Source organism: Malaya genurostris, chromosome 3 (genome assembly GCF_030247185.1).
Source record: "Malaya genurostris strain Urasoe2022 chromosome 3, Malgen_1.1, whole genome shotgun sequence".
Classification (NCBI taxonomy): domain Eukaryota; kingdom Metazoa; phylum Arthropoda; class Insecta; order Diptera; family Culicidae; genus Malaya; species Malaya genurostris.
Window position 1 is genome coordinate 185382312 of NC_080572.1, and position 25907 is coordinate 185408218.

The following is a 25907-nucleotide window of genomic DNA, read 5'->3' on the forward strand; positions in this document are numbered from 1 at the left end:
ATTAATCATAGATTTACTCTTTTGCGAAATGAAAATTTCGCTAAAGAAGTTGAACAAATTAAACCATATTCTAAACCTTTCTGGAAACTTTCTAAGGTTCTTAAGAAACCTCAGAAACCAATTCCTGCTCTCAAGGAAGGAAATCAAATACTTCTTACAAATGGCGAAAAAGCTCAAAAACTTGCTCAGCAGTTCGAGAGTGTCCACAATTTTAATTTGAACGTTATGAGTCCTATTGGAAATGAAGTCTCACTGAAATATGATCATATTTCAACCCAAGTGTTATCACACGATGACATTATTGAGACGAATTTTGATGAAATTAAATCAATTATTAGGAAACTCAAAAACATGAAGGCTCCTGGTAATGATGGAATTTTTAATATTCTTATTAAAAATCTTCCCGATGTTGCCTTGAGACTCCTGGTTAAAATTTTCAACGAGTGTTTTTCATTAGCTTACTTCCCAAAAAGATGGAAAAACGCTAAGGTAATTCATATCCTGAAACCTGATAAAAATCCAGCAGAAACATCAAGTTATCGACCAATTAGCTTACTTTCTTCTATCCGTAAACTTTTTGAAAAAATTATCTTGTTGAGAGTGATGTCTCATATAAATGAGAATTCAATTTTTTTACCAGAGCAGTTTGGATTTCGTCATGAACATTCAACTACTCATCAACTTGTCAGAGTAACGAACATGATAAAATCAAATAAATCTTCTGGGTTATCCACTGGAGTTGCTCTTCTAGACATAGAAAAAGCATTCGACAGTGTTTGGCACAAAGGTTTAATAGCAAAAATGTCTGATTTCCAGTTTCCTATTTATTTGATCAAAATGATTCAAAATTATTTAACTGATCCTACTCTTCAGGTTAGCTATCAGAATTGTAAATCTGAATTGCTACCCGTACGAGCCGGTGTTCCGCAGGGTTCGAGTGTAGCTCCAATCTTGTATAATATTTTCACTTCTGATCTTCCAAATCTACCCGTTGGTTGTCAGAAATCGCTATTCTGTGACGACACAAGTCTGTTAGCCACAGGTAGAAATCTAAGAGTGATCTGCAGTCGCCTACAAAGAAGTTTAAATATTTTCAGTGATTATCTGTCAAAATGGAAAATTAAACCAAATGCAGCAAAAACGCAATTAATTATCTTTCCTCATAAGCCAAGAGCTTTATTTCTTAAACCAAACAATAATCACATTCTAAAATTGAATGGCTTGGAATTGACATGGTCTGATCAAGCTAAATACTTAGGTTTAACGTATGACAAAAAACTCACTTTCAAGGATCACATTGAAGGAATCCAGGCAAAGTGTAATAAATATATTAAATGTTTGTATCCTCTTATAAACAGAAATTCTAAGCTCTGTCTAAAAAACAAATTGTTAATTTATAAACAAATTTTCAGACCAGCCATGCTTTATGCGGTACCAATTTGGTCAAGCTGCTGTTCCACCAGGAAGAAAACGCTTCAAAGGATTCAGAATAAAATTCTGAAAATGATTTTGAAGCGTCCTCCCTGGTTTAGTACAAATGAGTTACACAGACTCACAAATATAGAACCATTAGATGTAATGTCACATAATATTATAAGCAAATTCCGACAAAAATCGATGCAATCTTCAATTGAATCGATTCGCTCTCTGTATTAGTTAGTAAGTTAGTATATAAGTTCCTTTTCCCCATTACACAATACAAGTAGGTTTAGAATTTTCCCTACACAAAAATCTCAGAATTGCGGAAGCAAATAATGTCCTCATGGTAATAACCAAATCATATATATAATAGGGCTGAAAAGTCACCACTTGTGGCTGAACACCCAATTTGAATCTTAATAATTTAATTTTAACTCATATTCCAATAAATAATTATTAAAAAAAAAAACATTGAATAAAATTTCATCATCACTCGCTTTAGATACATCGACGTTGATGTGTCACGTATTAATCCCAGACCATTGTGTTTGGAGTAAACATCACAAAAAAAGATGTAAGGTCTCTAATTATGTTTAAGCCTCTATTTATGCGAATGTTATGCTGTTTTTAGACGAATTTTAAAAGATTGCCTCTGGGACTTGTTTTTCGATTCAAATGAAAGGTCTTATGGTCCCATAGACTGCTATTGAATTTTATCCCGATCCGACTTTCGGTTCCGGAATGAATTACAGGGTGATATGCACCAAAAAAAATGGAAAAAATGTCACTCACTTTTTTCAGAGATGGCTGAACCGATTTTCACAAACTTGTGATACAAATGAAAAGTCTTATGGTCCGACATCCGGTTCCGAAATTACAGAGTAATATGTGTAAATCTATGAGAAAATGTGCACTTAATTTTCTCGGAAATTTCTTAATCGACTTTCACAAACTAAGTTGCAAATGAAAGGTCTTGAAATTCTTTTAATAAAATCCCCGAAAAGTTGATCCAGATCCGACTTTTGGTTCCGGTATTACATAAGTGAAAAATTTACAATTTCATGAGTATTTTTTCACAAAAAATTGAGAAACGAGGTGCAAATTTGTATAAAACTTACTGGTAAATTCATCTAGTTGGCAGATCTTGTTAGTTGGCTGATATATAAACCTACTTTGGGACTACTAGTCCCAGGTTTCCCGTCCTGAAAGAACAAAGATAGATAAAAGCTCCAAAAACGGAACTCACTTCAACTTCTCAGCAACGATTGAACCGATTTCAATAATTCAAAATGCAACTCTCATTGTCTTAAAAGATATTGCGCGATTTCATCCAGATTCGACTTCTGGTTCCGAAATTATGTGGCGATGAAACTTTCATACCATCATGCAAAATGACGATGCAAACCGGTGGAAGAAGAACACACCACCGCCTTTCGAACGAAGCACACAACGTGCTTTGTTCAATTTCGTATAGCGTGCAGGTTTGCCACATCTTAGTCTATATTTTTCAGGAGAAAAATCTGTAAATCTGCAACGGTAGAGCAAAATTTTGAATCTGTATATGAAAATTATAAGAAGTAAAAGCGCAACGAAATAAAAAAAGTCATAAAATCGCATCTAAATATGACTTTTTGTTTAGAGGTAGTTTTTACTGTAATGTTATTGGTAATCATTTCTTTTCACTATCTTACATTATGACCAAGACCATCATCTTTCCAACTTATCAGAAGAAATTCTAGAAAACATAAAGAATTACGCTAACATAATTCCAAGAAAAGGTAATACAGATAAACCATCATTAGTAGATCGGACCATTTGTAGCGTTTACCTTCGTTGATATTCTTTTTTATTTGGTTTGTTCCTACTTGTTAGTATTATCTCAAAATCATGATAACGATTCCATTCTATAAAAGTATACTTTTTTATAGAAAGGTTATGCATCGTTTGAAAAATTGACTAGTGAAAATACCCAAAGTAAATGTTCCATACTATTCGACACAGATCATCGAGCTGAACAATTTCCGTGCGTGTATGTATGCATGTGTTCGAGTATGTGTCAAATAATGTCTTCCATTTTTCTCACTCGTGATTCAATTTGTAGGCTATATTTGTTACTTACTAAATGCACCGACTTCGGATATACCGGTTCCGGGAATATCGGAAATAGAGGTCAAAAAACTCTAAAACGAAACGAAACTTAAAATTGAGTTTCTAATAGATGATTTGACAGATTTTCACCAACTTAAGCTCAAATAAAAGCTCCTATAGTCTTATAAGTTGTTGTTGAATTTCATCCGGGTCTGACTTCCTGTTCCAAAACTATAATACAAATACAAACACACAAATTGCAAACCGTCATTTAGTGCGACAATGCAAAATAAAGAATTCTTATTAACTTGACAAAACTGTTTAAAAATTGAAAAGATCATGTTAGTTTATACCCAATGAAAGTGTCTAATTTTATTCAAGTTTGAAAAAAACTCTTGAGAGAGTTCTAGTGGTTATTTAGGGGTTTGGATAAAAGCTGTTTTGTTCTTTGGGCACATAACCGATTTATCTATTGTTTACGTTTCGTCTTCGACTCGTAATGGTAGTGGCCTTTAGTGGTATTTTTAAAAATATAAGTATTTCAGACGTAAAGTTCCCGAGTAAAGTAAAACATTAAAACGAGAACAAATCTCGAAATCTTATTATGATAGCAACATAAAATTGAAATCTTAATTTGATTTCGGCTCACTAATTTCTCAATTGATCTTAAATTATGTTATCATTTTGCTATTCATAATTAGACCTTTCGAAAAAGGAAGTTTCAAGGCGTATGTTTTTCGATCTATCGGCATAATACTTAGTGATGTAATGATATTTTCCATATTAACATTCCTTTGGAATCTATGTGTTTCGGAGTATTCTGATCACTACTTCCGAAATTTTTTGGAATCGGAAAACGAGGACCGACATTTTCGAAGTGATTTGGTTTTCCATCATACAAGCTCAAATGAATTTAAATAGTTCTCAGATAAGTTTTGAAAATTTAACAAACTTTGTCATCGTTACTTATATTAAGGGTTGAAATTTTTTAACACGCCTAATTCATTCCGAAACTGAATAACAAATCTACTTTCTTGCGACTTAAACGTACACGACGAACTTTTGACAACATGAATGTTCCGAACAAGTTGCACACGATCTTTCTCACTACGTTTAAGCTGAACAGTGTATTCCAGGATCCGCTTAGAAGTTCGTCCATTCGCGCCGCGTGAACTTTCAAGGAATCGAAGTGAGTTCATTCCCAGAGTCTTTTAACTACTACTTGCAGTACATGCGGCACTGGAAATCGGGGACAGAAATAATCGAAACAAAATTATTTGGCCATCAACTAACGAATCCTGGTAGGCGAAATATTCTTATCATCGCAAACCCCGCAGGAAAAGCAATCCCTTCTCACTGACATCATTCACACAAGAACATTTTTTCAGACCTGATGTGAGAAATATTTCTGACATCATCGATTATCTTCTAAAACGGATACGTTTCAAATCCGCTCCCCTAACAATTTATGTATATAAATTTCTTTCACCCCAGGCCATGCGCAGAAGGCTTCCTCTAAGAATAATTGCGTACAACCTTCGGTTGAATTTGTCGTTTCTTACGTCCACGATGTCGGACTTTGCCGTTTTCAGATGTTTCTTACCATTAGACTGAGCTGGTCGAGATCACAAAATTCTGTATGTGTGTTTATGTATGTATGTGTTTATGTGATAATTAATGTTACTCAATTTTCTCATAGATGGCTGAACCTATTCTCACAAACTTAGATTCTAATGAAAGGTCTTATGGCCCCATCACGAATCAGGAATCAGAACAAATTGGCTCAAATGGTACGTTCCCGTTGATATTTGGAGATTTGTGCCTTGCCATCAATTTGTTTTTAGCATCATTTTCCCGATATATAAGAGGGAAGGATTGAAAGGAAATGGTAAGGGTTGGACTAGGAGGATGGGAAAAATTAACGTCACAAAAACACATAAAAGCAGAAGTAAATTCTGCACCCCTAAGGGATGCTGAACAATCTGCTGGGGATCACATTTAGTGGAAGCAGAAGTAAATTCTGAACCTCTACGAGGTCCCGAACAGTCTGCTGTTAATAAAACCTCCAACCCCCGAGAGGATTTAGAGATCTTATAAAAGCGACACCATTCTGCACTCCCAGAAGAATTCAGAACGATTCGCAGTATGTACGAGCAGAAATAAGTTCGGTACCCCCTAAAGGATGCCAAACAATCTGCTAAACCCTTATGTGATAAATAATGTTACTCAATTTTCTAAGAGATGGCTGAACCTATTCTCGCAAACTTAAATTTTATTGTAAGTTTTTCTGGCCCCATAGAATCTCCCTGAATTTCATTTAAATCCGACTTCCGGTTCCGGAATTACAAAGGAAATATGCGAAAATTTATGAAGAAATGCGCAAATGTGGCGAACCGAGGTGAACATTTTTATAAAACTTACTGCTAAATTTATCTAGTTGGCTGATCTCGTTAGTTAGTGAATATATAAAACTACTTCGAGACTATTAGTCCTCGGATTTCGCACCGATTTTCACGGATCATGGTTCAAATTAAAGCACTCATTGTCTTAAAAAATACGCTGCAATTTCACCTACATTCGACTTCCGGTTCCGAAATTATAGGCCGATGAGTGTCAAAATATTCAAATCGTCATTCAAAATGACGATCCGATTTCACGGTTTATCCGATTTCAAAATTTATTTTTTCATATTAAAGTACAGTCCTTCTGGTTAATTGTGGAATATAATTTCATTGAAATGGCTTCCTAGGCTGGCCTTGCAGTACGCCATACGGTCGGTCCAGTTTTTTAGTACATTTTCGATTGTATGCAGCTTTAGTTCAGCTCTGGCTGCACGAATGTTATCCTTCAAGGCTTGAATTGTCTCTGACTTGTCCACATAACACTTATCTTTGACAGCCCCCCTGTAAATAGCGCCACGCACTTCAGCGAGCCCCTCGGTGTCCATGAGCCCCAGAAACGTAAAACCGCACCTTTTACCTTCCCAGAGGATTGACAAGGCAGCGGTCAGTGGAAGGAGAACTAATAAAGAAGAATAAAAACTACATGTCATATACAGGCGATTGGTAACAGTTGTCATCAGTGAATTTATAATTATAAATAGCGTAAGATCAGCATTATCCATTTATTACTGGCATTATCGATACTACTTCTCATGTAAGTGTGAGCATAGAATTAACTTACTGAAACTGAACCTAAAATACAACTTACAGTTACAGTACGGATTTGATTAGAACAAATCGAAGATAAACACTTGCACTCAAAAGTGAGTTTATCATAAAGGTGAGTCAGGCTTGTTTAGCTAAATTTCAATTAATAATAAAGGTATCTGGTTTAGGATTTTGAACTGATTGTTACGATAAAAGTTTAGAACTTGTAAGACAGCGAAAAATACTAAAAGTAAGAAATCATGGTTCGTTGTTAATATTATGAAATTAATGAAATACATTGCAGGAATTTATAATCATCCTCAAACCGTAATAAAAGGAGATTCATAAAATTTACAAATTTACTGCTGTCGTGCGACATCTTATAAATTCTTTTACGAATTGCACTAGAAGGATGCCACCCAAAAAATCCAGATCCGTGCTCGGAGTGAAAACATTCGACAAAATTACCACTGATGGTGATTTAGCGGTTGGAAATCATAACGTCTCCGCGACTTTGACACAACTGCCCGAGAATCGAATGAACACCAAGGATGCGAAAGATAAATTGGCTGTCTATCCCCCTTCGAGCGATCAGGTGAATGGTAGCGATGTCAATTTCAACCGGCTGGGGGCATATCCAAAGAAAAAGAGCACCACTGTACAAAGCAAAGTCAAGCAAAATTTATCTAGCCGCGCGCGTAGCAACCGAGTCGGTCATTGTCAATTGTGTGTTGAGCGTGATGACGATCAGATGGTTCAATGTGACAGTTGCGACAAGTGGTACCATTTCTCGTGCGTAGGAGTGTCAGAATCAATTGCTGATGTGAGTTGGGTCTGTATTAATTGCGCGCAAGCAAGGGATACGACCCTCGCTTCCTCTCCCAACAAAATCAATAAATGTATAAATGAATTTGCAAAAATCTCTGTGCAGTCGAAGAGCAAGGCGAGCTCCGTTGGCAGTGATGTCAGACGACGTCAAGTACTCGAACTACAGCTGCTTGAAGAGAAGAAACAACTCGATATGAAGTATTTGGAGAAAAAATATCAGATTTTACTGGATTTGGAAAAACACAGCGACAGTGAATGTTCGTCAGTGATTAGCAAGGCACAATCAAATTCATTTCTAAAGTCAAAGGTAATGAAATGGATTTCGGATACGGATGCTTGTGGTGGGGAGGTTTATTACGATTCGGATGAAGACGAACTGAAAACTGAATCTGGAAGCTCGAAAATGTCAACAGAGTACAAAGGGCTGAATCAAGATCAGTGGCACCGGAAACTAGTTGACAACCAGAGACGACGGCACTTCGGCACTCAGCCAACTACACAACCTGGCGTTAGAAACACTCGTGAGAGCCAGTTTCGCACTCCCGTAGCAAATACTGGATCGTGGATCGAAACCAACGAGTTCATACCAGGACAGCGATCCACTCCCGTTAGACGAACATTTCCCCACGTACAAGGTCACAGTGACGACACGGTCTTTATCTTGAATCGAAGTCAAATCGCTGCACGTCAAGCCGTTTCGAAAGACCTACCAGAATTCAGCGGCAATCCGGAAGACTGGCCTTTATTTTATTCAATGTTCAACACTTCCAGTCAAATGTGCGGGTTCTCCAATGAAGAAAACATGTTGCGGCTGCGCAAATGTCTGAAAGGACGCGCGCTAGAAGCAGTCAGATGTCGTTTATTACATCCATCAAACGTCACGGGGGTTCTCTGCACACTAAAAATGCTCTATGGAAGACCAGAAGCCATCGTACAAGCGGTCATAAGAAAGATTCGTTCGTTACCATCTCCGAACATTGAAAAGCTTGAGACAGTAGTGAACTTTGCACTTACGGTGGAGAATTTGGTTGCTACCATACAAGCTTGTGAAGTAAATGACTTTGTATACAACGCATCACTTCGTTATGAGTTGGTAGGGAGGCTACCGTCCACACTGAAGCTCAGTTGGGCCAGGTTTTCGAGAGGAAATCCTGCTCCGAACCTTCTAGATTTTAGTACGTGGCTGTACGAGACAGCAGAAGACGCTAGTGCAGTCATAGACATCGTAAACATCGAAAATCGACCGCGTGGTACTAAACGGGATGGTTTCTTGAATATTCATTCGGAGCTGAACATCGAGGAATCGGAACCAGCCAACCTACAGCAGGAACCATCTGAACTAATTATTACCGAGACGAAGAAGTGCATGGTATGCAAAAAGGATTGTCACTCGGTAGGGAAGTGCAAACATTTCGTGGAATTGAGTTACGATGCGAGATGGGCGACGGTAAGAGCGGGCAAGCTGTGTCGAAAATGTTTATGTAAGCACAACGGATCGTGCAAACAAGCGAAACCATGTGGTACTGACGGCTGCACATATTTACATCACCCGCTGTTACACGACCGCGGAGACAATCGTTCCGATGAACCATCCATACACCCTATCGAAAGTAATTGTAACGTGCATCAAACGCAGTCGGAAATCTTGTTCCGAATTGTTCCAGTTATCTTGCATGGTCCAACAAAGACAATTCGAACTTACGCTTTTTTGGATGATGGCTCCGAACTCACGCTTTTAGAACGCGATTTAGCAGATGAGCTTGGTTTGAAAGGGCCTACGAGTTCTTTATGCCTCAAATGGACAGGCGAAACTACGAAGACGGAAAACAGATCACAGAGCGTGAATCTTCGTATTTCCAGCGTGACGAATCCTTCAAAGAGCTACGGCCTTTCCAACGTTCGAACGATTGATAATCTACAAATCCGGCCACAAACGCTCTTAATCTCAGAATTGCAGCAAAGATTCCGACATCTTTTAGGACTACCTATAGAGTCATATAACCTCGTCAGTCCACGAATTCTCATTGGTCTAGATCATGCCAGCCTTGGGTTCGCGTTGAAGAGTCGCGAAGGTCAGCGTAACGAACCGATCGCTGTAAAAACACGCCTAGGATGGATAGTATTCGGCAGTTGCGTAGAAGGCACAAGGGCTGAACAATACGTGAACTATCACACGTTGCAGGTATGTCCATGTAACCGAGAGGAAGGCGAAGATCTTCACGAAACTGTAAAGAGCTACTTTGCCCTCGATAGCCTAGGAATTTTGAAGCCTAAAGAACTACTTCTGTCGCACGAAGATCAACGAGCACAGTCATTGTTAGCATCGCTCACTCGTCCTTCTGATGGCCGCTTCGAATCCGGACTTCTGTGGAAATACGATACCGTACGACTTCCGGATAGCTCATCAATGGCATTGCGAAGATGGAGATGTTTAGAAAATCGTTTAATGAGAGATTCAAAGTTAGCGTGTGAGTTGAAAGCAAAAATTCAGCATCATATCGATAAAGGCTACATACGAAAGCTTTCGACAGCAGAGTTGAACACAAAACGCTCTCGAGTCTGGTACCTTCCAATATTTCCTATTGTTAATCCGAATAAACCGGGTAAAACGAGGTTAGTATGGGACGCAGCTGCCACGGCCTATGGCGTCTCACTCAATTCAGTCTTGCTAAAAGGTCCAGACCAGTTAACATCCCTACTTTCCGTGCTGATCCAATTTCGAGAATTTCGAATAGCGGTATGTGGCGACATACGTGAGATGTATCACCAAGTAAAGATTCGCGAAGACGATCAGCACTGCCAACGTTTCCTTTGGAAGACATGCGAGACAGATACAGATCCTAGCGTCTACATAGTACAGGTTATGACCTTCGGTGCCTGCTGTTCGCCAAGTACGGCACAATACGTGAAAAATTATAATGCGCAAAGATTTCAGAAGGAATATCCAACAGCCGTTAACGCCATTATAAATCAACACTATGTCGATGACATGCTTATCAGTGTAGAGTCAGAAGAAGAAGCTATACGAATTGTTCGAGATGTACAAAGAATTCACAGGTCAGCAGGTTTTGAAATGCGGAACTGGACGTCAAACTCACCTAAAGTTATTTCCGCCATGAACGAAACTGGTCTCGTCGAAAAAGGCCTCAGCATCGGCGACGAACACATCACCGAAAAGGTTCTAGGAATGTGGTGGAACACATCAACCGACTGTTTCACTTATAAAATGTCATCCCGATATGACCAGCAACTGATTCGAGGGCAGCGACGACCAACGAAACGCGAAGTACTCCGTACTCTAATGATGATCTTCGATCCACTAGGTCTAATCGCGCATTTCTTGATGCAACTGAAAACAATTCTACAGGAAATTTGGCGAAGCTCGGTCGACTGGGATGATCCCATTGATGAACCCCAGTTTCGAAAGTGGACTGAATGGATAGCAATGTTACCACATGTATCGTCTATTGAAATTCCTCGGTGTTATCGAACCTTTACACCCGCTACAAAGGAAACACAGGTACAAATGCATACGTTTGTTGACGCCAGTGAGAATGGTTTCGCGGCAGTGGTTTATTTACGATTTCAAAACGAAAGTACAATCGAATGCTGTTTAGTAGGAGCAAAAACTCGAGTGGCTCCGCTCAAATTCCTTTCGATTCCAAAATCTGAACTGCAGGCTGCGGTACTAGGCGTGAGATTGGCGGATACTATGGCGAAATCATTAGCTATCAAGATCAAACAGCGCTTTTTTTGGACTGATTCTAGAGACGTTCTCTGCTGGCTCAATTCTGATCATCGCCGATACAGTCAATTTGTTGCATTTCGCGTCAGTGAAATCTTAGAAACGACGAACGTTCACGAGTGGCAATGGGTACCAACAAGGCAGAACGTAGCCGACGACGGAACGAAATGGGCGCGAGCTCCGGATATGACAGCGTCCAGTCGATGGTACCGAGGGTCTGAATTTCTATGGCAACCAGAGGAAGCATGGCCCGTCGCTCCCTACACATTCGGATCAACCACGGAAGAATTGCGACCTCATCTCTTGCTTCATACCGCAGTAGTAGAACCAATAGTAGATCCATTAGATTTCTCAGAATGGTCAAAAATACTACGTCGAATGGCGTATGTAATCCGTTTCGTTAATAATCTTAAACAAACTATAAATAAACATCAAAGGTATACTGGTCCTTTAACTTGCAATGAGCTGAAAATGGCAGAAAACTACATGTTTCGACTCGCACAGTGTAGTATTTACGCAGATGAAATAGCTGTTTTGAAAGCGCCTCATAACCAGTCACGAAAACTTCTGAAAAACAGTCCCCTTCGACGGTTGTGTACCTTCCTTGATAAGGATGGCATTTTGCGATCCCGCGGCCGTACACAGGAATGTCATTTCGCAGATTACGATGCCGCGAATCCAATAATTCTACCACCCAATAACCATATCACCAAACTTATTGTACTCGATGCTCACAAACGATTTAATCATCAGAATCATGAAACGATAATCAACGAGGTTCGGCAGCGTTTCTGCAGCCCAGGTCTGAAGGCTACATACCGCGCTATACGAAAATCTTGTCAACATTGCAAAAACGAAAAGGCAGCTCCACAGCCACCAGCGATGGCCGATTTACCATACGCTCGACTTGCTGCTTTTTGTAGACCCTTTACGTACATGGGAATCGACTACTTTGGCCCGATGATAGTATCAATCGGCCGACGCACAGAGAAACGTTGGGGGGTCATTGCAACATGTCTTACCACTCGTGCCATTCACTTAGAACTCGCTCACACACTGACGACCAGTTCCTGTATCATGGCAATACGCAACATTTTTGCTAGAAGAGGTATCCCGGCAGTGATCTACAGCGACCGCGGTACAAACTTTCAGGGCGCTAGCAAGGAGATGCAGACTGCACTGGAGAAACTTGATCACGATCAATTGATGCAGGAATTCACGACATCTAGAACGGAATGGAAATTCAATCCTCCAGCTTCCCCTCATATGGGTGGAGCTTGGGAACGGCTTATACAGTCTGTGAAAAAAAACCTAAATGTGCTTCAGCGGAATTCCTCACCAACCCATGAAGTACTTCAAAACGCGTTAGTAGAAGTGGAAAATGTACTTAACTCACGCCCACTCACAAGCGTTCCTCTCGACAATGATGAATCTCCAGTGTTAACGCCAAATCACTTTCTTTTGGGTACACACAATGGATTACGGCCCTGGACAGCGTACGACGACAGTTCAGCAGCACTAAGAAACACCTGGCAGCGGTCACAAATCATGGCGAACCAATTTTGGAAACAGTGGATACGGGACTATCTGCCCACACTCACCCGAAGGCAGAAGTGGCTGTTACCTGCAAAACCAATTGCCATCGGTGACGTGGTCATCATAGTGGACTCGAATTTACCCCGTAACTGTTGGCTGAAGGGTAGAGTCATAGGTGTAAAACCAAACGCGGACGGACAGGTAAGAATGGCCACAGTACAAACGACTAATGGGATCTACGAGAGACCGGCCGTGAAACTCGCTGTTCTAGACGTAGGCGTTCAGTCGAATACGCTTCAGCTGAGTCCTCAGCGCATCCTGGGGGGAGTGTAAATAGCGCCACGCACTTCAGCGAGCCCCTCGGTGTCCATGAGCCCCAGAAACGTAAAACCGCACCTTTTACCTTCCCAGAGGATTGACAAGGCAGCGGTCAGTGGAAGGAGAACTAATAAAGAAGAATAAAAACTACATGTCATATACAGGCGATTGGTAACAGTTGTCATCAGTGAATTTATAATTATAAATAGCGTAAGATCAGCATTATCCATTTATTACTGGCATTATCGATACTACTTCTCATGTAAGTGTGAGCATAGAATTAACTTACTGAAACTGAACCTAAAATACAACTTACAGTTACAGTACGGATTTGATTAGAACAAATCGAAGATAAACACTTGCACTCAAAAGTGAGTTTATCATAAAGGTGAGTCAGGCTTGTTTAGCTAAATTTCAATTAATAATAAAGGTATCTGGTTTAGGATTTTGAACTGATTGTTACGATAAAAGTTTAGAACTTGTAAGACAGCGAAAAATACTAAAAGTAAGAAATCATGGTTCGTTGTTAATATTATGAAATTAATGAAATACATTGCAGGAATTTATAATCATCCTCAAACCGTAATAAAAGGAGATTCATAAAATTTACAAATTTACTGCTGTCGTGCGACACCCCCAAAGATAATACTCTAACGGCGTCAAATCACAGCTCCGAGGCGGCCAAATGACATCCATATTTCGACTGATAATTCGATCTTCTTAGACTGTGCGCAGAAGATCGATCGTAGCGTTGGCTGTGTGGCACGGAGCGCCGTCTTGTTGGAACCAAATGGTGTCCAAGTCTTCCTCTTCAAGTAACAGGAAGAACCAATCGCTAATCATGGCGCGGTAGCGCTCGCCATTGACCGTGGCGGCGGTTCCTGCCTCATTTTCGAAGAAAAATGGCCCAATGATGCCGCCAGACCAAAATCCGCACCAAACCGTCGCTCTCTGAGGATGCATGGGCTTCTCCATGATAACGTGCGGGTTTTCCGTCCCCCAGATGCGACAATTTTGCTTATTAACATACCCGCCGAGATGAAAATGTGCCTCATCCGAAAAGATGATTTTTTGGCAAAAATCGGCGTCTTCTTCAAGCTGATCGCAAGCCCAGTTGGCACTATTTTCACGCGTTCCTCGAACGTATACACAATCATTTTCGTTCAGCGGAAGGATAAAACTAAGTTTCTGTCAAATCAGAAGTGATATTAAGGTTACCAATGTCGAAATAACCGCTAGTTAAAAAAAAGTTAGATGGCGGATCCTGTAGAAAGTTTATGCAATCACTTGAAAAATTGACTAGTGAAAATTGGCCCAGAGGGCTAAGTGTTCTATATCATTCGACACAGTTCATCGAGCTGAGCGATGTATGTGTTTGAGTATGTGTCCAATAATGTTACTCTTAAAATGAAAAATCTCATAGTCCCATAGGTTTCTGTAGAGTTCAATCATGCTTTCATAGGGTAAAGAGTGTTTAAAATTGCGAGTGACGATGCAAAAAAGCGTAAAATTCTTCTAGATTTGGCTCAAAACTGATTTAATTTGTAGGGTATATTAGTTACTTACTAAACGAACCGACTTCGGCTATACTGGTTCCCAGTTCCCGGTTCCAGAAGTACCGGAAATAGTAGTCAAAAACTCTAAAACGAAACTCACTCAATTTTTTCAGAGATGATTTGCTCGATTTCCACGAACTTAGGCTCAAATAAAAGTTCCTAAAGTTAGTGCGACGATGCAAAATAAATAAAAATTCTTATTAACTTGACATAACTGTTTACAAATTGAAAAAGTTATGACAGTTCAATTGAACATGGAAAAATGATTGTTGAAATGATGAAATCGACTGGATATTTGAATGTAATTTAAAATAAAATCCTTTTAGCATGAATCCACAAAGAAACTATTACTAGGATTAAGTTAAATCGCACCACGTCCAGCAAAAGATCCAGCAGACGCGCATAATTAATACCACGCTGTTTTGACCTCCTTTTTCGCTGAATAGCAACCTCAATGTATAGGAAGTAGGTTCTCTTACGATGTCGAGTGACTAAACGGTCGCCAACGAGCAAAGCGATCTACATATTATTCACCGCGAGTTCCACGTAAAACAGTAACAACACAAAACTTACTTCATTATTTGTTGCATCGTCAAGTATCCAAACAAAAAGCTCTGCGTGAGTCACCACTGGAAGAGCTACCGATCTTAGTGCTACTACCACTAGTAACCGGTTTAGACCCTTGCATTGGCTACAAGTGGACCAGAGTAGAGGCACAAACCATCGATGTCTCTCCCCCAGTGAGAAGCAGTGATTGCCAGTTACCACTTCCAGTTGGTTGTCTGGAATGTCGCAAATCCACCACGTAGCCTAGCTGCTATAAAAGTACACCAACACACGAGCCTCAGCGCAAAATACGAACACTTCACTCAAACTCCAGCAGAACTTCAGCAGACTCTTGATTCACCAACTTCAACAGCAATCGAATCACACAAAGAAAATTTTCTTTCCATCAGAACTTCTTATGCATTTGCTCACCTTCCTTTGTACGTACATATATTCTTATTCTTATTAGTTACCACTATAAATTTTTATTATCATTCTCCATTCTCTTCGTGTGCACGTTTACCCGCTCAGCACGTTTCATTCCTCTTCATCATTCGTTATCGGCCTGCTTTTTTCCGATACCTTCTTTCTTCTCTGTTCATCACACCAACAATTCCCGGGCTATTGAGCCGCTTCTTCTAGACCTTCCACTCCTTCGCAAGCAAGACATTCACGATTCCGCAGGCACAAATCAATGGGAAAAACGGAAATGCCGATTATTTGAACGACCAACTTTAGCCGGCGTATAAACAGCTTGTTCAAGTCGACCGCTTTTTTATGTTTACGTTCTTCCACACCAACATCGCACACGACGTCGAAAACTTTCTACGCGGTGACATCGAACGGGAAAAATACGGACGTACGAAAATCTTCTATACGTGCATTCGCTCGCGCGTCATCGACTCTACTGAATGCATTCAATCCAATTGCTATTCTGTGCGCTGTTAGGAGCGAAGGTGCAAATTGCAGAGAGCATCAAAGTTCACCGAACAATCGTCAGCTAGAATGGCAGTGCGGCCAGTTCAGATGGGAAAATTGAAAATATTTTTTATATGTTGTAGGATTTGTCATCATTATTAATTGGAAAATTTAATTCGGTAATTATGTAACAACACTTGCGAAATATACAAGGATTAATAATGATTGCCTTATAATTCCATTGCTGTAAAATAAAACTATAACATGTGCTGTATGTTGTTCGTATCAAACATCTAAATTCACAATAACAAGGCCGTGATAATCGAGTTAAAAAAGTACGGGTGTGTAATGTCAAAGACATAACTGGATGTCGTGAATACGAATAAAACTGACACGATTTCTTTATACTTTCGAATTCGAATTGATAGTTGATCGACTGTGTGAATTGTGAAACTTTTCCTCTTTTCACTACTAGAATTATAAACAATTTTTGACGTCGATTATCTCATTTCGGAATTGCATATTTCATTGAAAGAAACTATCAAGATGCTATACAGGATTCATTTCTGTCTTTTAGAAGGATTTAGCACAGCTGGGAACATTTTTCTCGAACGATTTTCGCACAGCGAAAAGTGCACGAAGCAAATCAAATTATTTTGGATTTTCACTAAACTGATGATTTTTACCTTCGATTTGCAAAGAAGTAATCTTAATAGTTTTTTAGATAACATTTAGAGCCATTAGAACAGCTAATTTTATATAATGTTGTCCACTTTTCGTTTTCTTTCTCTTCAATGCAAACGACCAGAAGCTCTGTTGCACGATGCGATCGCTCGCAGTGCCAAATGATGCGAAACTGGTTTAATGCGTCTTCTCGCCTTGACGACCGGAAGGCAAATGAGAATTACGACCTAAGCGTTTGAGGTTTTTAACCACGCAGAAGGTGCGCTCTCCGATGCCGCTGTTTGAATACTTCTTCTCGCCCCGACGTCTGCTTCCATCCAACGCACAAGAAGAAATGATCGATTTTCGACCACGGTTCCCCTAAGCGAAAGTAAATAGTTTTCCGCGTTGTTTTCAAATTTTTAGAAAACTTAATTTTTGAGATGTTTGTTGTTATCTCACAATGTTAAAAATCTCTGATCATATTTTTGATGAAATAGTGAAAGAATTATGTTGCTGCCATTAATACAAGTCAATATATTCACGATTAAATTCTGCCCATTCTTCCATATGGCTAATTTTGAAAAGGCGCTCCATAGTAAAGTAAATCGCATTCACGACAAAAGTGTATCGCTAAGGGCTATAACCGGGTAAACTTGCGAAATCTGCCCCCAAAGAGAATTCATATTGTTATATCATATTTGAAAGAGCTTGAACTGGAAACAATTTACCCAAAACTTAATACTTTTTACTGTCATTTTGACGGAACTAGTTTACTTTTAAATTTTGTATTTTGTTTAATTTTTGGAGTTCCACCGAAAAACTAAAAAAAATACGGATGTTTTAAGCTGTGTCATGAATGTTTTCAGTTTCTTATCTAATCTTTTTAAGGTGTATTTCTTGCATTATTTAATTTTGGACACATTGATATTCTTCGGTTTCATATGATTTAAAGATGTGGAAAACCACAATATTTGTAATATTTTTTAAACAAATTAACAATCAACCATGCGTATTCACTAAGGGGGAGAAAGGGATAATTTGAATCAAAAAACACTTTTTTTAGATTAGGCAAATTTTTTCAAACTATTTTTACATTATAAAGCATCTTTTAAAGAATATTAAGTTAAATATCCGTATATTAATATTGAAAAATGAGGTGGTAACAGAGCATTCCCCAAAACCTCTTTTTGGAATCAAAATAACTCGGCGTAGAATTATCGGAAATCAAAAATGTTCTTAAATTTACTTAAAGTACTACCCCCCTCCCCCCCTTGGTTATTAATTTGATTTTTTAACAGTTCGTGGCATACTTAAGCAAAAAATGCGATTTCACGTTATATTTTCCGCCAACTTTGAGGTACAAAACTACCATGATATGAAAATGGAAAATTTCAAAAACGTATAGGGGAGGCATTTTATACCAAAAAAGTATGTTGGTTTTCAGAAAAACGCGTTTATTTTTTTTTCTCTCAACAAGTGAGCAAAAACACATTTTAGATAACTTACACTGAATTATTCAAATGATTTGAAATTTTGAAACAATACAACTACAAGAAAATGAAAAAAACCGATTTTTCGAAACTGTTTATCCCTTACCCCCATCAAAAATCGAATAAATGTGAAAACTAATAGAACAACCCTAGCTCCGTCAATATGGCAGTTAAAAGGTTGAAATTTGGGAAAATTGTCTCCAGCCCAAACCGTTTCGAATATGGCATCACAGTATAAATTCTGAAATTTGGGAGCAGATTTCACATGTTTAACCGACTGTAGTCTTACAATTTTTCGAAAGGACATCCACATTTTCATACACCTAATTAGGGCTTACAAGATGACGTCACAAATGATCTTGTGATAGTATATTATTTGACATCTATCGGTGATTATTCACAATAGTCAAACGCACTCAAATTAGATTTTTTTACCATCGTGAACTCGGATTTATCCTTGACAATTTTGTAGTTCCATTGACTTTGCTTTACATTTATCAAAGTTACCGAATATTCAACATTTGATGTTACCCAAGTAATCATGAGCATTGAATGATAGTATTAAACAGCATGGAATCAACACTAAAATGGTATAAGAATCGTATTATAACATTACCATTGCGTTTAAGCCATATATTGGAAATGTAAATTGTGGGAATTGAGAATGGAATTGCACGGAATCACTCCGCATATCAGGTTCACTGTTACCACGTCTTACCTTCTCAGCGACTTGTAGCTAAAAGAGGTCGATGCCAGTCGCTGTTTGTTCTCGTTCATAGTCAAGGATTACTGCGCCCAATTCTGATGGATGTTCGCGCTGACACTTACATAGCTGTCAAGTATGAAACCCTTCAGACTTGTAGGAGACGCATTGATCGTTCGTATACTATTATCGTATCTATATCCCACATAAATGCTTAAAAGCACTACAGTACGTACCATCATAGTTAGCATGATATGAATAAGTAGTACTGATACAATCACCTGGCGTTTTATTCAATGCTATCATAAATAAAGGGTGATTTTTTAAGAGCTTGAGAACTTTTTTAAACAATAAAACGCATAAAATTTGCAAAATCTCATCGGTTCTTTATTTTAAACGTTAGATTGGTACATGACATTTACTTTTTGAAGATAATTTCATTTAAATGTTGACCCCGGCTGCGTCTTAGGTGGTCCATTCGGAAAGTCCAATTTTGGGCAACTTTTTCGAGCATTTCGGCCGGAATAGCCCGAATTTCTTCGGAAATGTTGTCTTCCAAAGCTGGAATAGTTACTGGCTTATTTCTGTAGACTTTAGACTTGACATAGCCCCACAAAAAATAGTCTAAAGGCGTCAAATCGCATGATCTTGGTGGCCAACTTACCGGTCCATTTCTTGAGATGAATTGTTCTCCGAAGTTTTCCCTCAAAATGGCCATAGAATCGCGAGCTGTGTGGCATGTAGCGCCATCTTGTTGAAACCACATGTCTACCAAGTTCAGTTCTTCCATTTTTGGCAACAAAAAGTTTGTTAGCATCGAACGATAGCGATCGCCATTCACTGTAACGTTGCGTCCAACAGCATCTTTGAAAAAATACGGTCCAATGATTCCACCAGCGTACAAACCACACCAAACAGTGCATTTTTCGGGATGCATGGGCAGTTCTTGAACGGCTTCTGGTTGCTCTTCACTCCAAATGCGGCAATTTTGCTTATTTACGTAGCCATTCAACCAGAAATGAGCCTCATCGCTGAACAAAATTTGTCGATAAAAAAGCGGATTTTCCGAATGGACCACCTAAGACGCAGCCGCGGTCAACATTTAAATGAAATTATCTTCAAAAAGTAAATGTCATGTACCAATCTAACGTTTAAAATAAAGAACCGATGAGATTTTGCAAATTTTATGCGTTTTATTGTTTAAAAAAGTTCTCAAGCTCTTAAAAAATCACCCTTTATATTCGCGATAAGACAAGTACTCCAGAAGTGTCGTGAATACAACGTACCCACGCATCACCTATTCATTGTACAAAAAAAAGTATAATTGCATCTCGATGCAAAACACATCTGTACATAAAAGGAGGGTTGCAATTTACCTAAATTTACATCCTAAATCATATAAAAATGAATCGTGTCATTAGCTTTATAGCGAATTCAGCTGTTATCTACACAAACAGAATATTTTACTTTACGCATTAAACGATGTAATATTCTGCCATCACCCAGCAAATAAAGGCGTGCTTGAGTTTACGTCATGTTTTAGTTTACATTGAAGAAAAGTATAATCTTGAGGAAGCTATTAAGAACTCTATCGAATTCCTGAAATAGAAGTTGTGAAATAAAAATTTTATTTTCCTTGTTTATAAGTCTGATTCTACCAATGAGAACTCAGCAGATTGAACATAATTTTGAAAGGAAAGAAGAAATACTTCAATCAGGTAGTTGATTTTCCGAATAAAACGAGTATGAGATAAACATTCAAACATACGACAACTGGCTTGAAGGACCAATGTCCTATGCATTGAACTGCCAACTTGGGCCAAAACCAGTTTTCTAGCCGTAAAAATCGAGCTCAGCTATGCTGAAATTTATAAAATAAAAATAATTTTTTACACGATAATTAATTGAGTTTTGAATAAACTCAACACGATTCACCAATCCGAACAAAACTTTTCAAATTGAAAACAAACTTCCAACACAGTACTAATTCAAAAACAATGAGTTGTAGCAGAATGTTACTCACGGGTCACGCGTTGATCAGCCATTCAAGAGAAATCCGTTCATTTTCTCTCATCGCACTAAGCATGGAACCGCCGTTGATTTAAATCCTTCAGCTATGTGGTAGTGCAACACATGAAAAAAATATCCATAATCGCTGTATTTTATCTCCCACACTCTTCTATGCTTTTCTCTCGTAGTTCCGTCGTTCGGTCACTCACTTCGGCAGCTCTCACAACCGGACCCGAATATGTCTGGTCGTGGAACAAGCCAAGAAAAGAAGAATCGCAACAAATAGAAGACAAATTCCACACCTTGTTTTCGTTTAAATAGCACACATTTTTCGTGTTTTTCTTCTGGAAAACACTGATTCAAGCTGTCTGTTCAGCTGATCTACATCGTGTAACAATTTTCACCAGATTTCAAGGCACTTTTCACTGGATTAATACGAAAAACACGGCACGGTTAGTCAGCGTACGTCAAAAGAGAACGGTTTCTCGAAATACAATCAAAGACGGAATCTCATCTAGCAGAATCGTGCATGATCTCACTTGTTGCAGGTATACGCTCATCAACAAACACAACTGAAAACCAAGGCGTTGCTTTTCGAACACACCTTCGCGAAGTGTGCAAGTTGATTCGTATCAGAAATTGTACGCAAGTCATTTTCAAGCGTGTTGAACGCAATTAAATAAACTTCAAGGGGTCTACAGCAAATAATTGTAATGCAGATTAGATTGCCTATAAGGCAGAGATGCTATCCATACAGGTTTATCAAAGTTTCATTGCATTAGGATGACGAATGAATTTTCCACAGGCTGCTATAGAGAACTCAAATAATTTCTATTATTTTGCAGAATTTCAAAATCTGTCATTTGAAAATGTAAGAAATTTTTCTTTCGTTTCGTATAATCATTTTTGACTTTATACAATAATATGTTAGCCAATATCGAGATCCGGAATTTGTTTCGTTTCGGTTAAGGTTATTTTGAAAGCTACAGGAATAAATCCAAAGTACGGTCAAAATCTATTTCTCATCCTAATATCGCATATTTGGTTAGGTTTGCGCATCTGTTCGGTCTTTCAAGTAACATTTTATAATGTACACGACGAATAAATTCATTTGAAAATGATAAACATAATATTTCTTCGCACGCTTAAATCGAAACTAAAAATTTTCATTGTTTAAAACAGTATCTTGGATGCTGAAAAAATGACAGAGGTGGAAAATTATATTTCTCACACTAAACTTAACTTTTTGCTTGAACAAATGACGTTGTAAATAAGTTTCACAAGTGGAATGATGTCACAAGTGAAAATTTTTAATCCACCTAGTGGTATAATGTTGCCTTTCTCATATTATTCGTTTTATCTTATATATTACAGCAGAAATTCCCCTAAATACTACAATTTAAAAAAGTTTTGAAAAGAGTTTTGAAGATTTCTATTGCATATTACTACCACATTGATATACTTTATTTGAATTTAAGTTAGTTAAAATCTTTTCAATCATATGTGAGAAAGTGATTTGAGCTCCATTTTATCAGATTTTATTACTATTGTCGGTAGTATCGGCATAGTGATATTCGGTTCATTCAACTATACACTAATAAGACCTAAAAGATTCTCTATAGCGATTTGAGTTTTGGAAAAAAATGTACCGGGAGTCGTACTTGGATTGAATTCAGCAAATCATATAAAGATTATGAAAAAAAAAATTTTTGAAATATAACATTTTTACACTAAGTATCCTACCTCCAGAAGCAGGGGTTTGATCCGAACGAAAATTTGAATATTGTTTGGCATCTTAAGAATAACATTTGAATTTAAGTTTGTGAAAATGGGCTCAGTCATCAGAGATGGCATTTCACTAGAGTGATACACCAGGGCGTAAGTTTCAATTGTACACTGCGGATACATTTGGTATGCTTCACACAAAGAGGAAGTGCACTTCTTCTCAGTGTCCATTAGGCAGACATTCTCTTCGCACGAATCGCTCTCACGTGATCTCGTTTAAATACACCCAAGTGATCACTGGCGCGTGATGGTGAGCAAAAACTTCTGTGAACTTCAATTCAAAGAGAGTAGCTCTGGTCTTGCATGAAAAATTTCCAAGAAAAAAACGAAAATTCAACGATAAATTGATTTCTTTACTATTTTTGCGTACCCCACGTCACTTATCCGCAAACCATACGCTCATCGGAGTGTACACCTTTGTGAAAGTATCTGCTTCCCCCTCAGAGAATTTATTAACTCTGCTCTAGCACTTTGGTGCGATTCAGTGGAGGAGGTAAAAGGAAATAAACAAACACACTCCGAGAAAAGTGAGTGATATTATTTTCACATTTTTGGTGCATATCATCCTGTAATTCCGGAACCGTAAGTCGGGTCCAAACGAAATTCAAGAGCTTTGTATGGAACCATAAGACCTTTTATTTGAATTTATGTTTGTGAAAATCGGTTCAGCCGACGACACGACCAGGCACTTCGAAGAAAAATCAGCATTAAAACTGTTCGCTAACGATTCACCGCCAGTTACCACAAATCTAGCGACCCCTTGTAAATGATAAAAATAATCTTCTCGAGCAACACTGTTTAAGTTGCTATGGACTAGTTACCAAGGAACCCCAAAACAAATAAACATGTTTTGAAAGCGGTGGAATTGTTCTATTAGTGTTAAACTTTGTTCAAATTGAGCAGAAATGCATTTAAATGAACTCGATTTTCGGAATTTAATCGAAACTAAGGATGAAACCAACGAACGAGGACAATGATCTGCTTCCAGTGATTCATCCGTACACTTCAACTGCTAGCTTTTCTGGGCAGTAGGATTCGGTGTAATATACCGGTGTCAAAATTGTTTTGTGTCGGTTGATTGCGCAGAAGTGGAAACGGTATTTCACCTTGTTGGCCACTATTCGAGGATTACTAGTGGAATTCCACAAAGAAATCATTTTACCGTACGTTATACAGGTACCGCAGAGCACTAGCCTCGCTCAGCTCGTTGTCGGTCATTTCCATGTCTTCCTTCTCACACAACGGTTTCAAGTCAAGACCTGAATTTTGAACTTGGCTTTATAAAAGACATAACTCATACTCCTCATTTTTTACATTCCGCTCGAGTCAGGTAAATCCATTAAAATGTTCCGTAATATAATAACCGATCTGAAATTTATTTTGTTTACATTCATCTTGCCTTCGATATGCAGTAACCAAGGTTATGGTTACTGTTATTTAAAATCAAAAAAATTTATCAACTTGTGCTGCCAGTTTAAAAAAATTCACTAGCGTTTTCGATTTGACATTTCCAGTTACTGAGGGGTAGTTAAATTTACGATACAGTTTTGATAGACGAGTGGCAGGTCGTGTCGTCGGTTCAGCCATCTCCGAGAAATGAGAGTGACAATATTTGTCACGATTTGTCACGCACACATACACACACGCACACACACGCATATTCACACAGACATTTGCTCAGTTCGTCGAGTTGAGTTGAGCCAGACCCTGTTAGCTTGGAGCGAAATAAATCTGAAATGTATTGAAACTTTTTATAGGGGCAGAAAAGTATTTCTTCAAGATTTTTCTCAGTGTCGGAAAATAACCATTGACCTGTCAAAAATAACCAAGCTTTCGAGCATTGTTATTTTTGACAACATCCAAATAACCGAGAGTCAAATTTTAACTAAAAGTTAAACTAATTCGCGAGATGACCAACAGCCTTAAAATGTTCTCGCGGATATTGTTAAACTTTTGGGATTTGAGTGAACGCAACTCAAATCATGTACTATTTTTAAAGAGCATTAGGATATCGGTAACTATTATTCGAAAAACTACTAGTAGTACTTACCACTAATCACATTATTAGTTACTACTAGCATAAATCAAATAAACATAGATTTCCCAGTGTAATAGTAATGTAGTTGAGCAACCCGTGACACCAAAAGCACCGTCTGGTTGAGAATGGGTGCGTAAATGCTCCTAAAATGCATGCAAAAAGTTGCCTGCGCATTTAACACAACCACAGTAGCTGATGGAAAAAAGTACACCCGTTTGTCACTAGAGGTGCTGTTAGTGTCACCGTACAGTGAGAAATCTATGTTTATTTGATTTATGCTACTAGTCACATTACTAGTTACGCGCATAAACGAATATCATAAACTAACTGCCTATATAACGACAAATACTCAAGAATACTGTTTTTATTATACACGGAATAGTTTATTACGCTGATCAAATGGTACTTTTACATTTACAATGCAGTTTTGATAGACGACTGGTAAATCGTGTCGTCAATTGATCTAATACCATGTTCACATTAGCGCTTATATCACTTGATATACCGAGATGATATGCATATCACGTGGAAGTGTTCACATATGATCGAAATGATATCGTTTGACAATCAAGTTGTCATATTGAATGTTCCCATTAGGAGTAAGATCAATAATAGTGCTTTCCTCTCATACAACTCAATCAATAATTGAAGTCTTGCATTTAATGTCTCCGAACGCTAGTATTCATTGAAAAATTTGAAATTATAATGATTGTTTATTATCATTCTCGAAGTGACGTCCATAAATGAGTGCGTTCAATGCCATTATCCGTGTTGCTAGTTGGAATTTTTGAAAACTCGACATGATATCGTACATGATATCCCGGATATCATGCCAAAATGATGATACGCGTTGACATCAAATTGTATGAGATATCATGTAATATCGCACATTATATCATCGGATATCAAGTATATCCGCATATCACTTGATATCAGGGCTAATGTGAACATGGTATAAGCATGTTACTCAAGCATGCAACATTTTTTTCTTGCGTGTATACAACTGAGTGCCGAGCGAATTCATTGATGAACCGACTGACAGCAATTTGCCGTACCAGATTTACACAGCATACGTGGTGACCAAATGTCTTCCTTCTAGTGTCACACGGTAA

The 25907-nt window shown here is 38.3% G+C and overlaps 2 protein-coding genes across 4 annotated transcripts in view; one reads left to right on the top strand and one right to left on the bottom strand.

The window, feature by feature from the left end:
- The window catches only part of LOC131439669 (DE-cadherin), a 39325-nt gene extending 17873 nt beyond the window's left edge, over positions 1-21452 (bottom strand). For 2 of the 3 annotated variants that reach the window (XM_058610969.1, XM_058610967.1), the window contains exon 1: positions 20986-21452. The gene's annotated coding sequence lies outside the window, so the exon portion shown is untranslated. Of the gene's footprint in view, positions 1-15212; positions 16079-20985 lie in introns of those variants that run through there. The other variant, XM_058610968.1, reaches the window with a different exon arrangement.
- Positions 6522-12673, top strand: LOC131434142 (uncharacterized). The gene is made up of 3 exons (XM_058600788.1): positions 6522-6789; positions 6845-12612; positions 12668-12673. Exons 2-3 carry the CDS (start codon positions 7069-7071, stop codon positions 12671-12673), a joined length of 5550 nt encoding a protein of 1849 aa, XP_058456771.1. The 5' UTR covers positions 6522-6789; positions 6845-7068.
- Positions 21453-25907: the final 4455 nt, after the last annotated feature.